Genomic DNA, 16,569 nt, shown 5'->3' with positions numbered 1-16,569 from the left:
GAAATACAAAACTGAAAAAAACAAAGTCACTGTCCTCACGACATTTAAATTCTAGTGGAGCTAAACAGTCATGGTACCAGGTGCTAGGCTAAGTGCTTTACAAACATGGTATGTTTTGGGCCTCATAATCCTATGAGGTAAGTTGTATTTATCTTCATTTTTCATATATGTGAGAACTGAAGCTTAGAGAAATTAAATAACTTGTCCAAGATCAATCGATCTCAGTCTCTCTTCCTTTCTCTCACACATATATGTACACACACAGAGCTAGTCAAAAGCTGAGCAAGAATTCAAACCCAAGGCAGTGAGATTTTAAAGCCCTGCTCTTAACCACTATATTACACTGCTTTCTAGTGTCCTCCTATCTTCAGGAAAATAAAACAACTTTCTGCCCAAGAAAACGTCTAGAAGTTATACAAACTGTGACATTTGATCATACAATTTCAATCACAGGTAGTCTTTACTAAAAAAGAGTTTACCTGCCCTTTTTCAACTTTTATAAGTTGAAAAAGGGCAATTCTTAGAAGTTGACCTAAACTACATTTCAGCTTCATTAAATTTGCTTTGGATTAGACATACGAAACCATCAGCTGATTTTTATAATGACTTCAAAACTGTGAAGAAAAAAGAATGGCAGACAAAGGCATATAAATCAGCACACTGTGATTAAAAAAAAAAGAAGGCTGCTCCCTGAACAAGTCCAGCTTAGGCTCTGACAGTAACAGGCGTTAGAGGAGTGTGACTATTCATAGGCCTTCTTAGGATGATCATTTCCTAGGTGAATTCTTCGGGTTTGAGAGACATGTTGAGAGAGGCAAGGCCCACCCACATAGGCAGCTAGATATCCTGAGTCAAGCCTGGCAATGAAGGTGAGGCGGTGGGGCCAGATCACCCTCGCATCCCCCACAACTATACTGTCTGATCCTGAAGAGCAGGAACGGTTTCTGTTTTGCTCACACTGTAACCCCATCACTGAGTACAATGTATGAGACGTGGCAGGAGCTCAGTAAATATTTGCTAAATGATGACATACATGCTTTTGCACAAGTTATTTCCTCTCTTAGACCTTAAATTCCAATGAGCAAGAGGGTTCACTGATCAATATATCCACGTTCAGCTCTAAAAATCTATACTTCTTCAAGATAGGATTCCAAAATATATCACACAGAGCATCAGAAAAATTACTCCAGGACGTCCAGGTCTGAATATATGCCAAGTCACAAGGTTTCACAACATCTTACACACTGCAGTCCCGCAGAAGATAAACAAAATGAACATGCTCTATTGAAACTATTGAAATTACCACAACCTCCTTCTCTTTGAGGAGAAAACACTCGGTATTTGCTGAGGTATCACGAGATATAGGCCAGTTATAGCAGAAATAGAATAAAACACGTCTGATCATTCAGCCGAAGCAAGAAAAGGTGACACTCATGAAAACAGTAACAGCAGCAATAGCAGCAAAATGTATCTTCTTCAAATGTTTGAAGAATCAGAAAAATCCGATAACTTGTTTAACCGAATAATCTCTGGCCTTAACACCAAAGTACACTTACTTTCTGTGAAGGCAACAAATTTACTTTTTAAATAGCAAAACATAGATATACCTTCCTTGCCAATTACTTTCTAACCATTTACAACTTTTTCCAAAAAGCAAATTATTTTTCAACCCATCATTTTAAGTCATATAATTTCAAATTAATGAAGCAATTTGATTACATGGCAGAATAACCAGTTTACGAAGTTAGGTTTTCTTAAATATATTTGCTGAAGAATGAAATGGGATTAAACATTAAGGTACCATTATGTCCCTGATCTAGAAAGAACTTTAAATGATTTTCAAATCACTTCTAATTCTTACGGGACGAAAGTTTGGCTTCTAAATATCTGAAACCTCTCTGTGGATGCCTGTTATATACAAGAAATACTGGTAGAAACTATACCCTACCCATTGCCATCAAATTGATTTTGACTTTTAGCGATCCCATAGAGGGATCAAAACATTCTAGAAGGTATCAAGTCCTCAAACTTAGGACTCAATTTGGGTAAACAAGGTTTGACATAAAAAGTCAAACAATAATTTAAATAAAGACACATTAAGAGAAATATTATAAGGCATTTTATAATGTGACTAATTGCCAATAAAAAGGTAAGGAAGACCTAAGGCATAATTTCACCATGGGCAGATTCTGAGAAAAAGTTTATACTGATGACATTTCCATGGATTGACTTGTACCTTCTACCTACTTCCAATAAAATAGATTAAGTCTATGATAAAAACAAAAAAGTTACTAACCAAAAGATATCAAAGGTTTAAAAAGAATAGCTGTTTTCATAACATTTAAAAAGTAACAATTCAAGCTTCCTTTAGCAACTTTCTTTAAAATAACATTTCAAGATCATCCCACAGATTAAAATAAAAAAGTAAAATGTGTCTTTATATAAAACGGAGAGATCTGGTGGTCACCATATTAACCAAGCTGTCCAGCTAGACCACTTGCAGTTTGACATAATGTGACATGATGCGCTCTATATAATGTTCTTGCTGGAAAATCCGACATGAATCTTACGAAGAAAGTAACAAAAGCCAGGATATGGGATGTTCCACAGGACTCTTCAAAGGATGCACCATAATTAAGAAAAGAGAGGCTTGATAGGACTGTTCTAGATTTGGAAAACTAAAGAGACACAAGAGCCAAGTACAATGCTTGAAACTTGACTGGACCCTGGGACAGAAGGAAAAGGAGCTATAAAGGATATTTCGGGGATAATAGGGGAATTTAAGTTATGGCTAGCGTATCAGATGACAGATTTGAATTACTGTTGATTTCTCACTCATGGTAATAGTTTGTGCAGGAGACTGTCCCCCTACTTAGGAAATGCATGCTGAGGTACTTACGAATGTCATGATATCTGCGAACTACATTTAGATGGTTTAGCAAAAGACTGTGTGTGTGTGAAGAGACTGAGAGCGAGACAGCAAGAGACGCAGAGAAAGATGGAGCATGTAGTAATAGCTGGCAAATCTAAATGAAGGATATATGGGTGTTTACGGCAGTCTTTCAACTTTACTATGGGTATGAAAATTTCAAAATATAAAGAAGTAAGATTTTTAAAAACTAGCATTCCTCTTTACAACTCAGTATACGTAGGAAGTTAAATAAGCAAGGGGGAAAATACCGCAAATCCAGCGCTTCACATACCTTCTACGTCATACCAATGTGCTCCATTCGTGATACCATCTTTGAAAGTCTCATCTTCATCTCCTGGACAATGAGGTGCACCAGTTTTCATTATGGGGTGGTTTGAAGCATAGGCTTTTGCCAAATATTTAAAGACTTCATCATCTGAGGTTTTGCTATAGATTCCAGAGACCTTATGTTCCGGAGAATCATCAAACGGATAGCTTGCTACCACTGAGCCACCGTGCAGATTTCCAGAAAGTACAAACCTTTGAAAACACAACCAAATCATGTATCACTAAAAAAAAGGGCACCAAAAACAAAATGCATTTAAAAATTCCACACCATCCTTCATTAATGAACTCAGACATCTCTCTGGGAGACCTAGAAGTCAATTCTAGGTCTCCAAGCTGTTATAAGCACACGACCAGCACCACCAAAAACAGAAACTAGAAAGAAGGAATTATCAATTTAACAAACTTTAGTCAAATAGTTTTCACGATCCAAGTTACCCTCAAGTAACTTTAAAGAATTTTCCCACTGTTGAAAAAGCAGCTGAGTAATCACACTATAAATTAATATTTCAGGAGACAACTTATCCAGGGAATTCCATATTCATGTCTTAGGTTGAACAATATGAATTTGCCAACATTGATTGTTTTCTGATTTACAAAACGACAATTTCATAGAGTTTGACCTAACAGATGCATTTCATAGAAAGCATGGCTGATATAAATACTTACTGAATACATGAGATGGGGTAACAACTTTTATGTTTTTACACTTACTATCCAAAGAGAAACTTTAAGATAGGGAGTCTGATTTAAAACAGGATGTGTTCTGCCTCACAATATACTAAAGACAGAAGCCACAGTTGAAAGATTCGGGGAGGGGGAGAAAACCTGATTCACTGAGCTGCTTTCAGAGAAAAACAATGCAGCACATCCAAGACTAAGTCCTCCATTATCTCACGGTAGAAGCAGCTCTCTTTCTAGGCCTAAAGCCTGTGACTGGGCCACTAAAAATAAACTGAGGTGGACACAAGACTGCTTCCATAAAAGAAACATTTTTTTTAAGTGTTTTTTAATGTTTCTACTTTTAAGTGAATCAATTTATAATTTGGTCAAATTTATTATACATATGGAGCCCTGGTGGCGCAGTGGTTAAGAGCTATGGCTGCTAACCAAAAAGCTGACAGTTTGAATCTACCAGCTGCTCCCTGGAAACCTTATGGGACAGTTCTACTCTGTCTTATAGGGTCACTGTGAGTCAGAATCGACTCAATGGCAACAGGCGTTATATATAAAGGAGCCCTGGTGGCTCAACAGTTAAGTGCTTGGCTGCTAACCGAAAGGCTGGCGGTTTGAACCCAACAACTGCTCCACTGGAGAAAGATGTGGCAGCCTGCTTCAGATTACAGCCTAGGAAACCCTATGGGGCAGTTCTTCTCTGTCCTATAGGGTCGCTATGAGATGGAATCAACTCAATGGCACATAAGAAAAACAGATACATAAACGTGGAAGAATTCCTTTTATGGTGAAAACTAAAGGCAAAAATATGCTTAAGTCCAATTTATGTAACTTTTCCTCACATGAAAGTACAAACCATTATTATGAGTGGAAGTTTAAACACTTCTCTCTCTGTACTCTAAATTGGGTTTTCTTCCTTCTGCCTTTCAGTGGTTGAAATTAACTGGCCTATACAAGTTCTAAAGAGGACTGATATATAACATTTCTCTCCATATGTCTGAAAGAAAATTAAACCTATCATATGTTTAATTTGAAAGGTTAAATACGATCAGTACCATCCCAGAGGAGCTCAAACAAAATTACTTGTTAACACTGAATCTGTTCATCAGAAGATAGAACTTAGCCAGTAATGACAGTGATTAAATACTAGAACAGACTCTGAAAAAAGACTAGTTAAAAACTAACACGATTATAATTAGCACCCTTCCAGATACAGTGGAGAATGCCATTTGGCGTAGCAGCAATAGCACAGGCTCTGGAGGCAGACAAGCCTGGGTAAGAACAGTAGATCTCCCAGATTTGTCACTCATCATTAGTATGATCAGAAGTTAAAACAATAAAATAAAAACCTGTTGCCGTGGAGTCGACTCTTGATTCATGGTGACCCCTTGTGTGTCAGAGTAGAATTGTGCCCTACTGAGTTTTCAATGGCTGATTTTTCGGAATTAGATTGCAAGGCTTTTCTTTTGAGGAGCCTCTGGGTACCCTTGGAGACACAAACCTCCATCGTTTTGGTTAGTAGCTGAGTGCCTGACCCTTTGCAACACCCAGGGACAACTGATCAGGAGTTACTGCCTTTAAATTCACTAAACCCCAGTTTCTCCTTCATCTGTAAAATGGGATTAACGCTACCTGCTTCCCAGGGTTGCTATGAGAATTAAACAAGAAAACACGTCAAACATCTTTCAGCACCCATTAAAAAAAAAAAACAAACCCATTGCCATTGAGTTGATTCTGATTCCTAGCAACCCTATGGCACAGTGACTGATTTATAGCACCTGCTCAACAAATGTTCAGAATATCCTGTTTAGGGAATAACTGCCTTATAGACCATCATTCCACTCCCCACTTCCACTGTCAGCCCCAGGGTGAAATAATGATATAGAAAAGGAAAATAAATACATCTTGTAACATTCTAAAACATCTTTATGTTTTCTGGTTTATGTGCCTAAGTTAATTTATGTACTTTTTGCCCACTGACTTTGGGGATGTTACAAACATCATTCAGCAACAAATATTTCTTGAGTGTCAACTATGTGCCAAACATTGTTGTAGGTGCTAGGGACACATCAGTGAACAACAACAACAAAATAAACCCAAAATCCTCATGAGCTCAAATTCTGGTAGAATAAAATTGATAGCTGAATATTTTAAATAAGTGTAGCAAGCTACTTTACATATTCTTAACTAAAATTTTAAAATCCAAGATTCTCTTCTAAATGCTGTCTTTCACCGTCTGGCATTTCTTGCAATATTTCTCAGAAATATTATTAAAATGCCTAACCAAGTACTTTAGAACAATGAAATAATACTTGCAATTTACTTATCTGATAAACTTAGTTTTCCTCATTCTAATTACATAGTTTTGACAGTACCAATGCCATTTTAATTATGAGAATTTCACAAGAACAAAAAGACAAATAACCCAATTAAAAAATGGGCAAAGGATATGAACAGGCACTTCACTAAAGAAGACACTCAGGTAGCCAACAGATACATGAGGAAATGCTCACGATCATTAGCCATGACAGAAATGCAAATCAAAACTACAATGAGATTCCATCTCACTCCAACAAGGCTGGTATTAATCCAAAAAACACAAAATAATCAATGTTGGAGAGGTTGTGGAGAGACCGGAACACTTATACACTGCTGGTGGGCATGTAAAATGGTACAACCATTTTGGAAATTGATTTGGTGCTTCCTTCCAAAGCTAGAAACAAAACTACCATATGATCCAGCAATCCCACTCCTTGGAATATATCCTAGAGAAATAAAAGCTGTCACACAAACAGATATATGCATACCCATGTTCACTGCAGCACTGTTTACAATAGCAAAAAGATGGAAGTAACCAAGATGCTCATCAACATATGAATGGATAAATTATGGTATATTCACACAATGGAATACTATGCATCGATAAAGAACAATGAATCTGTAAAACATTTCATAACATGGAGGAATCTGAAAGGCATTATGCTGAGTGAAATTAGTCAGTTGCAAAAGGACAAATATTGTTATGAGACCACTATTATAAGAACTCCAGAAATAGTTTAAACAGAAAAGAAAATATTCTTTGATGGTTATGAGGGGGAGGGAAGGAGGGAGGGAGGGAGAGGGGGATTCACTAATTAGATAGTGGATAGGAACTAATTTAGGTTAAGGGAAGGACAACACACAATACAGGAGAGGTCAGCACAACTGGACTAAACCAAAAGCAAAGACGTTTCCTGAATAAACCGAACACTTCAAAGGCCAGGGGCGGGGGTTTGGGGACCATGGTTTCAGGGGACATCTAGGTCAACTGGCATAATAAAAACTATTAAGAAAACATTCTACACCCCATTTTGGAGAGTGGCATCTGGGGTCTTAAACACCAGCAAGTGGTCATCTAAGATGCAACAATTGGTCCCAACCCACGTGGAGCAAACGAGAATGAAGAACTTTAAAGACAAAAGGTAAGTATGAGCCCGAGTCAGAATGGGCCACACAAATCAAAGACTCCGTCAGCCTGAGACCAGAAGAACTAGATGGTACCCAGCTACAACTGATGACTGCCATGACAGGGAGCGCAACAGAGAATCCCTGAAGGAGCAGGACAGCAGTGGGATGCAGACCTCAAATTCTCATAAAAAGACCAGACTTAATGGTCTGACTGAAACTAGGGGGACCCCAGAGGTCACAGTCCCCTGACCCTCTGTTAGCCCAGGACAGGAACCATTCCTGAAGCCAACTCTTCAGAAAGGGATTGGACTGGACTATAAGACAGAAAATGATACTGGTGGGGAGTGGGCTTCTCGGATCAAGCAGACACATGAGACTTTGTGGGCAGCTCCTGTTTGAAGGGGAGCGGTGAAGGCTGAGGGGGACAGAAGCTGGCTGAATGGACACAGAAACATAGGGTAGATAGCAGGAATGTGCTGTCTCATTACGGGGAGAGCAACTAGGAGTTTATAGCAAGGTGTATATAAGGTTTTGTATGAGAAACTGACTTGATTTGTAAACTTTCACTTAAAGCACAATAAAAAAAATGTGAGTTTCAAGAGAAAGTGACAGTGGCTGTAAGATCATTCCTTTGTCAAACCAATTTTTCATATCAACTCCAATGTTATTTGCAAAGTATTTTATGGTTCCCATTGAAATCAATTCTCTCAAGGGTTCCTCATACTTAACTTCAGTTTCATATATCATTCATTGCCTAAGATTTAAAGTAGCTTCTAAATATAAATATAAACAAGAGTCTATAAATAATAAATTATGAATAGTACAAAGATCTTCACTGGATGAAGTATAAAAGAAAACAAAGAAAATAAATTTCACTTTCCTGAAGAGGAGGAAATAAATACTAAAATTTTACGTATTCAAAATAACAAATCTATTTCTAATACAGCTAGGTGAATAGGATATCAAGGAATTACCCAAATGATTTACTTCACAAAATACATTGAAAAAGGGGGAATTTTCCCATACAGACTAATGTTTTGAGTTTTTTAATACCCTATCCATAAAGTTGACTCCACATTTAGGCATCAAACTCAAATTGGGCATGTGTTTGTATTTTTATTTAATTTTATTCATGTATCAATGTCCTTTGTGACTAAAGAATATTTTGTCATTAAAGAGTGTGCATTTTGAGTTAATTTTTTAAGACTCATGACGGATGGACATACTTTTCACCCTACAGAATCGCCTATTTTACCTTTTGACTAGAGTTACATGTTTGAAAATGGCTGGGGAAAATTAGGGTAGTCCGTAGGCACAGAACAAAACTGCTCTCTGTGTGATACCAACTGACACACATGAGCTTTTAAAATTCTCGGAAGCTCCTATCATTGAAGCAAGCAGCCCAGACCATAACCTGCAATCATTAAATACTGGTGATATGAAAAAATTAACCGGAGAGCAAATTTCTGGTTCTAGACTTAGAGTTTAAAGCTTTCAGTACAGCCTCAAGGTGACTTGCACTAAGAGAAAGCTCATTTTTATTTTTGCTCATAGCAGAACTAACACTGAAGAGAAAAATCTAGTCATTGAATTTATACCCCTGCAAGGGTCATGACAGAGCATTTTAAACATATTTAAGCAATACAAACAGTTCATCTATCATCTCAGAAAAGCCCTGGCCATCAGCGCTTCTGACTTCATAAGGTGTATACCAAAGTCACTGAGTTGGAACTGACCCGATGGCAACAGGTTTGGTTTGGTTTTATACCAAAGTCATATTTCTTATGCAGATGTTCAGAGGTCATGGCATGGTAATCTTTGAAACAAAAAGTCTTCCCAAAAGCATATGTGAAATTAAGTATCTACAAGAAATCTTAAAGGGGGAGTAATGTGAAAGGTGGAAGATGAAAAGAAACTGACATAATACCCACAAATATTCTAAATCTGCCATAGAGGACCGAAATCTCAAAGAAGAAATGATTTCAATTCTCATAGAGAAATGTCTTTGCTCATTACTTCCTTTATCTTATACTGTCACTAAGAAGTTCTCAAATCCAGATGGACAGAAAAAAAATTTTTTTTTTCACAAGTCTTACAAAGAGACATAAATGGGGATATGTTCTTAAAGCTGATGCTTGAAAAAGCAAAGAGGTGAACGCTCACCTCAGACACTATTCCATCAGGAGTCAGTCCCCGCTGCCTTTATTCCTCTCCTCCTTTCTGCTGAAAATCTTACCCATCTTCCAAGACTCAGTTCAAGCTCTACCTCTCCCACAGAGATGGACCTTGTTGTTGTGGAACAACTCCTGGAAAGCATAACTAGGTACATAAGCACACCTCATATGTATTTATAATATTCTCTTGTTACACACCAATTTCTTGAGGTCCTCGTGCTTCTCCTTTTTTAGTATTTTAAACCCTACGAAAGCGCTTGATAACGTTTAAGTTGTGTATAAAGTGTGACAATGAGCCATGCAGCCCTGGCCGTCTATTAAGGTACACAAATGGCATCAGAGACCCTTCGCAGAGTCTCAAATCAAGCTGTTCACAGATGACAATTCCAGATCTCTGCAAGTTCTCCAGCCATAGCCACATGCTCCTTAGCTGAGTCAGAAGTAGACACGAGAGTAGAAGCAGTTTCTGTCAAATATTCAAGAGGAAGACCCTGGGGCTGTCAATTACCATTTCTAGACCGCAGTCTCTGGCCTGGCCGTTAAGAGCACTGACTAGGAATCTGACTGCCTGAGTTCAAGTCCCAGCTGCACTGCTTATTATATAAGTGAGGTAACCAATTTGATCCTCGATTTCCCCATCTGCAAAACAGGAACCCTAACGGTGTCGATCTCATCAGGTTGTAGCCAGCAGAAAGTGAGACAATGCAGTCCAGGGCGAGCGTTTAGCACAGCGCCTGCAGCAGTAAGACAATAAGGAGCAGTGACCTGACCACGTATCTACAGCACGGGTGAGGCGACCTAGGTTATCCTTAAGGAGGCTTCTTCCATCGCTCATATTCTATGGTCCTGGTGTGAGAACAGGGACCAGAATGCCAGGAAGGGCTGTCACCACTCCAGCCAGGGAGCTCTCTCTGCATCCCCTGAACAAATGACAGCCTCCAGGTAGAGCTTCTCTGCCAATTCGCCAGCCGGAGGGTAAACGGTCTGAGCCCTGCCTCTATTACGGGGTGTCTTCCTCCACCCTATCGCCTTCCCCTCGGCCCGGCAAGCACTGTTTGAGCGCCTACTGAGTGCCTGCGGGCTCACGCGGATGGGATGGGGCGTGGGGCCACACTCACTTGTTCCTGCGGATCCAGTCGATGAGGGCGCGCACCTCGGGGACGTCGTCCAGGGCCGGGGGCTCGCCGGTGCGGAACTGGTCCGGGAAGCTGCGGTTGAGGTCGCGGCCGCGGCTGTTGTCGCGGCCGGTGGGCCCGGGCGGCTCGCCGTCACCGAGGCCGCAGTCGCCCTCGCGGGCGCGCTCGAAGCCATCGGGGTTGAGGCTGGGCATGACATAGACGTCGGTGGTGTTGAGCAGGCGGACCAGGCGCGGGTCTCCGCGGCGGTAGCCGGCCACCAGCTCGCGAGCCAGGTAGACCAGCACCTGGCGCGAGACGGTCTCGTCGCCGTGCATGTTGCCCACCAGCTTCACCTGCGGCCGGCCGGGCAGGAGCGGCCCCGCCGCGTCGGGCCCCGCGTCGCCGTCAGGGGGCGGCGGCTCCAGGCCGGCCGTGAGGCGCAGCACCCACAGAGGCCGGCCCTCCACCGAGCGGCCGATGCTGAAGAGGCGAGCCAGGCCCGGGGACGCCGCGGCCGCCACCTCCCTCAGCACCGAGCTCAGCTCCTCTTGGTGGTAGTAGCGGTCGAACTGGCCCTCGGCCGCCTGGGCGCCCGCGCTCGTCGTCGTCGTCGTCGCCTCGGCCTTCTTGATGTGCGCCGCCTGGGCCGGGGTCCTCAGCAGCAGCAGGCACAGCAGCAGCGGGAGGCTCCCGGGCCGCCGAGGCGGCCGCGCGTCCCGGCCGCTCGCCATCTTCTCAGCAGCGCGGCTAATCCCGGCTCGGCTCCCGCGGCCCCGCGCTACAGGCGGCCGGGGCCAGCCGGATCCCCTCCGCGCCTAGCAACCCCATCCCGCCCTCCGGCCGCAGCCAATCGCCGGAGGGCCTGCCGCGGCGTCACGCCAGGGGGCGGGGCCTCCCTTAAAGCAGCCGATTCCCTCTGGGCGGGCCTGCCTGCCTGCCTCCTGTCCCGGACGAGTTTGCTCCCTCTTCCTTACTTGAGGTTACGCTCGCCCAATTTCCCCCGCTCCCTGTTTCATCTTCTGCGTTTGCTCCGCTTCTGCTCAACTCGCTCAATCTCTTTTTTGTGGCTTCTGCTCCTAAATTCTCACCCCTTTTCCTCTGCGTACTCTTAACTAGCTCCCTTCCCTTTTTTGTTGCAACTTTTCCCTGCTGCGCTTTAACGCTTAGAACCGAAAGAATCAGAAGATTCGAAAGAATCAAAGAACTCGAAAAAATCAAGAGGTTCTGAAGACTCAAAGTTCGAAGAGTCAAAGGACGTTTTAGCCCAATCTCCTTTCCACCCTTTGCACCGCAGTCGGCCTGCCTCGGCTTGAGCCCAGCGCCCAGCATGTCGTCGAAGAAAATGGGACACTTGGAGCAGCGGAAGGCTCACTACTTCACAAAGCAGTCCATTCCATTTTTCATTTGTTCTGTTGAAAGAAGGCGTCTTCTTTATGTTTAGCGGAAATCTGCTACGTAGTAGGCCCCGTTTGTGTTAAGGTACATAATTCTTGGGTGTCACTCTTAGTTTTTTCACTGCCACTAGTTCCCAAGCAGATTTCATTTCAGAGTTCACCTGCCCACCTCTCTCACACTCTTCTGAACGAGTTTTATGTTTAACTGTGGCCTTGGAATGACATTTTTTTAAAGCAACAGGCGTGGCATTTCCGGAAACGAGAGTAATCCCTGAACTCAATGTTCTGTCAAAGCTGGCAAATACAGTGTTTTATCAAGTCTACAGAGGAGGTCGTTTAAACTGGTCTTTAAAGTAGGCTTTAGTTACCTACCTTGAAGAAACACAAAACTCACAATCCATTTATCGAGTGTGAAATTCTTCCCATCTAACAGAATTACGATAGCTGTTGTATTCTTTCGGAGCCAGGCTTTTCAAGGCCCCTTCCCTGTACTATGATTGAACCCCAGTATGACCAGAGTTAATTGATTCACGTATCAAATATTTGTTCAGCAGCTGCTGTATGCCGGACCTAGAGGTAAGTGTCGTTGTTAGGTGCCGTCAGTTCTGACTCATAGTGACCCTGTGTACAATAGAAGGAAACACCGCCCAGTCCTGTGCCATCCTCACAATCATTGTTATGCTTGAGCCCACTGTTGCAGCCAGTGTGTCATTCCATCTCATTGAGTCTTCCTCTTTTTCTCTGACCCTCCACCTTACCAAGAATGATGTCCTTCTCCAGGGACTGATCTCTCTTGATAACATGTCCAAAGTATATGAGACCTAGTCTTGCCACCCTTGCCTCTAAGGAGCATTCTAGTCTTACTTCTTCTAAGACAAATTTGTTTGTTCTCTTTGGCAGTCCGTAGCATATTCAGTATTCTTCGCTAACACTGCAATTCAAAGGTGTCAATTCTTCGGTCTCAGGGAAGCAAATCATTTTTCTGATGAGTCACAGAGCCAATGCAGTTTGTGGCAAGTGCTACAGTGGAAGTATGGGGCACAGGTGAGGGAAACCTTATTCAACCTGAGGAGGAAGAAAGGGAAGGAGAGAGACTGTAGGGGAGGAGAGGGACTCTGGGCAGAAGAGGGAGAAGCACAGAAAGCTGCAAGGCTTGAGGGCAAACACTGCATGTTCTGGGAACTGCATGTTGACCAGGATTACTCGGAGTCAAAGGGCTCACAGGTGTGGAGGAGACATAACTGGACAGAAGCCAGAGGAACAGGGCCAGGGCCTGAAGAGCCTCACAAGCCAGGCTCCCAGGAGCATACTTAATTCAGAAGGACGTGGAGAACCACTGGTGAATTTTAAGCACGTTTAGAAAAATTCCTCTAAACTAGGAGGGAATGGAATGGAAGATCTAAGACTTGGGGCAGGCAGAGAGACCTATCACCAACCAACCAACCCGTTGCTGTCGAGTCAATTCCTACTCATAGTGACTCTATAGGACAGAGTAGAACAGTCCCATAGAACAGGGAGTGCCTGGTGGATTTGAACTGCCAACCTTTTGATTATCATCTGTAGCTCTCCGTAGCTCTTACCAACTGTGCCACCAGGGCTCTGCCAGTGGAGATAGAGTGAAGGAAATGAATTCAAAAGACTTCTAGGAGGGAAACTGGACAGAATCTGGTAACAGAGAGAGAGAGAGAGAGAGGATTATAGGCTGACCCCATTAAAAAAGCAACTTGGAGGCATTCCTGAGGTATAAAACCAGTTGCCACCAAGTCTATCCTGACTCATGGAGACCACGTCGTCAGAGTAGAACTGTACTCGACAGCATTTTCAAAGGCTGATTTTTTTGAAGTAGATCACCAGGCCTTTCTTCCAAGGCACCTCTGGGTGGACTTGAACCTCCAACCTTTCAGTTTGTAGCCACTCATCACCAAGGTGACGGTGACAGGAGAAAGCACACGTTTAGGTGTCGATGATGAGTTTAGTACTCTGCCAGGGCAGCGAGAACCATCATTGTGGTCCTGTGATCGCTTCTTCTTCTCCATCCCCCATACTATCTAGCCTACATGATGCATAGCAGTTGCCATGCATCAAAAACAAAGCCCCAACTCTGCAGAGGCTGCTCACCACCTAGGAGTGCTTAATCATTACACCGTGCACTTTCATAATAATACAAATCAACGAAGTCCTGGGGGCATGTTAGTCTCTAATCAAAGATTTCCTTTTCTATCATTTTCACTCTCCTTTGAAACCCCTCCTGCCCCCTCGCTCCTGCAGCTTCAGCTAGTGAGGCTTGAAATCTAAATAAACAAGCAAGAGGGCAGCAGAATAATGCGATGTAGTTTGAGCCATTGACCTCCCAGGAATTTTCAGGCCTCCTTGGTGTGTTTGAGGCCTCTTTCAGGTACTTTGTGCCAGTGCTTTCAGGTACTTTGTGCCCAGAGCTCCTGACTCTGGTCCTTGCTCACTGGATGGGTAGCAGAGGGCTGCCTTTGTGTCCTAAACACCTCCAACTGTGCAGAGAAGTCTTGAACCTCCTGAGAGGTGTTGGTTTCATCCCCCCAAGGAAAATCTTGACCACAGAAATAAGGAAACTTGGGAAAGACTTGAGGGTAAAAAAAGACTTCCTGCTTCACAGAAGCAGATCAGCCGTGACCTGGATTTTTTAAGCAGGGCAGAAGCTGTTGGATGGCCACCCTGACTTTAGCAACGAATCTCTCTCTTTAAAAGACACATAGGTAACTGAACCACGGCATAGATCATCAAAGGAACCCTGGTGGTGCAGTGGTTAAGCACTCGGTTGCTCACTGAAAGATCCATGGTTTGAAACCACCAGCCTCTCTGTGGGGGAAAGATGTGGCAATCTGCTACCGTAAAGATTACAGCCTTGGAAACCCTATGGGGCAGGTCTCTATGAGTCAGAGTTGACTAGACAGCAACGGATTTGATTTGGTTTTTGACAGATCATGAACTTATAAACATCTCATTGTCAGGTACACATACCCACAGATTTACAAATTCAATTCAGCAAATGTTTATGGAGCACCCACTCTAGCGAAATGTTCTGTGCTAGATGCAGGGGGGTTGGAAGATGAATGTAGGAGACCTCTCCTCTCCAGGAGGCCAGAATCCAGTGAGGGAGACAGAACATGGGCACAGCAAAGGACAGAATGTATCACTGGGGCCAGAGCTATGGAATACACACTGTGCTAAACCCTTTATAGCAGTTGACTCATTTATTCCCGGCAGCTGTCTTATGAGGCGGGTACTATTATTCCCATTTCAAAGATGAAGAGACTGAGGCACAAAGTCTCACGGCTGGTAAGTCACAGAGCCAGTACTCAAACCCAGGTAAGAGAGAAAGATATGAAATAATCATCTCAAAGAATGGGAGAGAGGAATGGAGAGTAATAACAGTTTTCAGCCACTGACACTTTAATGGGGACCAGCAGTTTTCTGTCATTTAGACCTGAAAGTTAATGGGACATGGAACAGGAGGGTTTTTTATGAGGAGGCTGTTTGAGAGAATGAAAAATGTGGTTAGAGTCCAAATAATTGGGTTCTGAAAATCCAGCAGCAGACTGAGGGGATAGGAGGCCCCTGAGAAGATAAATATAGAAAGGGAAGAGGAGAGATTGGATCAGAGTTAAAACCTCCGTTTCAGTTTAGCATTATTCAGGTGACCAGGATGTGGTTAGTGCCACAGAGGCACATTAACTTAGAGAAAAATTAGAGGATATAGAATATAGAAGATTTGTCCATAGAAAACAAGGATGATGAAAACAATTGGCAGCATCCAATTGGAATTTTCATAAATTTACGGGTGTGTTCCAAGCAGCAAAAAGCAAAAATGGTGTAATTCCTGAAGATTCTTTTTAATGGAATGAAGCCTCAAAGTGGGAATTATCAAGGGAAACTTTGACCACATCAGTCCTTATGGAGGCTGTTGGTTCCCTGATCAAATCCTCTTTACAGGTCAATGTACTATCCTCTAGTTGATGCTTATACCTGCCCCTTTCTTTGGGAGATGATGCTTGGCTGACATATGTTTTGCTCAGAAATGCCTGGGAAGTTACACAGTCTACCTGCACACACGCACGCAGACACACACACCCCATCCTATAGCCAGTGATTGACAGCTGCAGGATATTACAGCCTAGCCCCCTTGCCTCTGGGCAGGGCAAACTCTCTAGGGCAATTCATGCTCCAGAGCTGTCCATATAGTCAGGTGGAGGGAAGATTTCTCCTAAAACTATACTTTTGCTTAGCTTCTTCCCTATCCTGCTTCGCTTAATCCCTTCCTGGTTTCTCGTGGAGGCCTGCCCTCAATAAATCACTTCCACAAGTTATCTTCTTCTCAGGCTGTACATCTAGGGAACCTGACTTAAGATAGCCAGGTAGGATGTAACTCTATGGTACTTACCTCATAGAGGGTTAGATGGAACTCATTTTGCCTTCTTTGCTTCTTTATTTTTAAAGCAGGGTTTGCCCTTATTACCTTAAAGTCTTCATCT

General features: G+C 42.8%; 1 protein-coding gene across 1 annotated transcript in view; it reads right to left on the bottom strand.

The window, feature by feature from the left end:
* CPD (carboxypeptidase D) overlaps window positions 1–11,416 on the bottom strand; it is a 66,350-nt gene extending 54,934 nt beyond the window's left edge. The window contains exons 1-2 of the mRNA XM_003416800.4: window positions 10,671–11,416; window positions 3,204–3,451 (exon numbers count right to left, since the gene is read on the bottom strand). Coding sequence (XP_003416848.1) covers window positions 3,204–3,451; window positions 10,671–11,401 — 979 coding nt within the window. The 5' untranslated portion in view covers window positions 11,402–11,416. The remainder of the gene's footprint in view (window positions 1–3,203; window positions 3,452–10,670) is intronic.
* Window positions 11,417–16,569: the final 5,153 nt, after the last annotated feature.

This window comes from Loxodonta africana, chromosome 18 (genome assembly GCF_030014295.1).
Source record: "Loxodonta africana isolate mLoxAfr1 chromosome 18, mLoxAfr1.hap2, whole genome shotgun sequence".
Taxonomy (NCBI): domain Eukaryota; kingdom Metazoa; phylum Chordata; class Mammalia; order Proboscidea; family Elephantidae; genus Loxodonta; species Loxodonta africana.
Note: the sequence above shows the minus strand (reverse complement) of the source record. Positions and strands in the feature narration are given on the sequence as shown.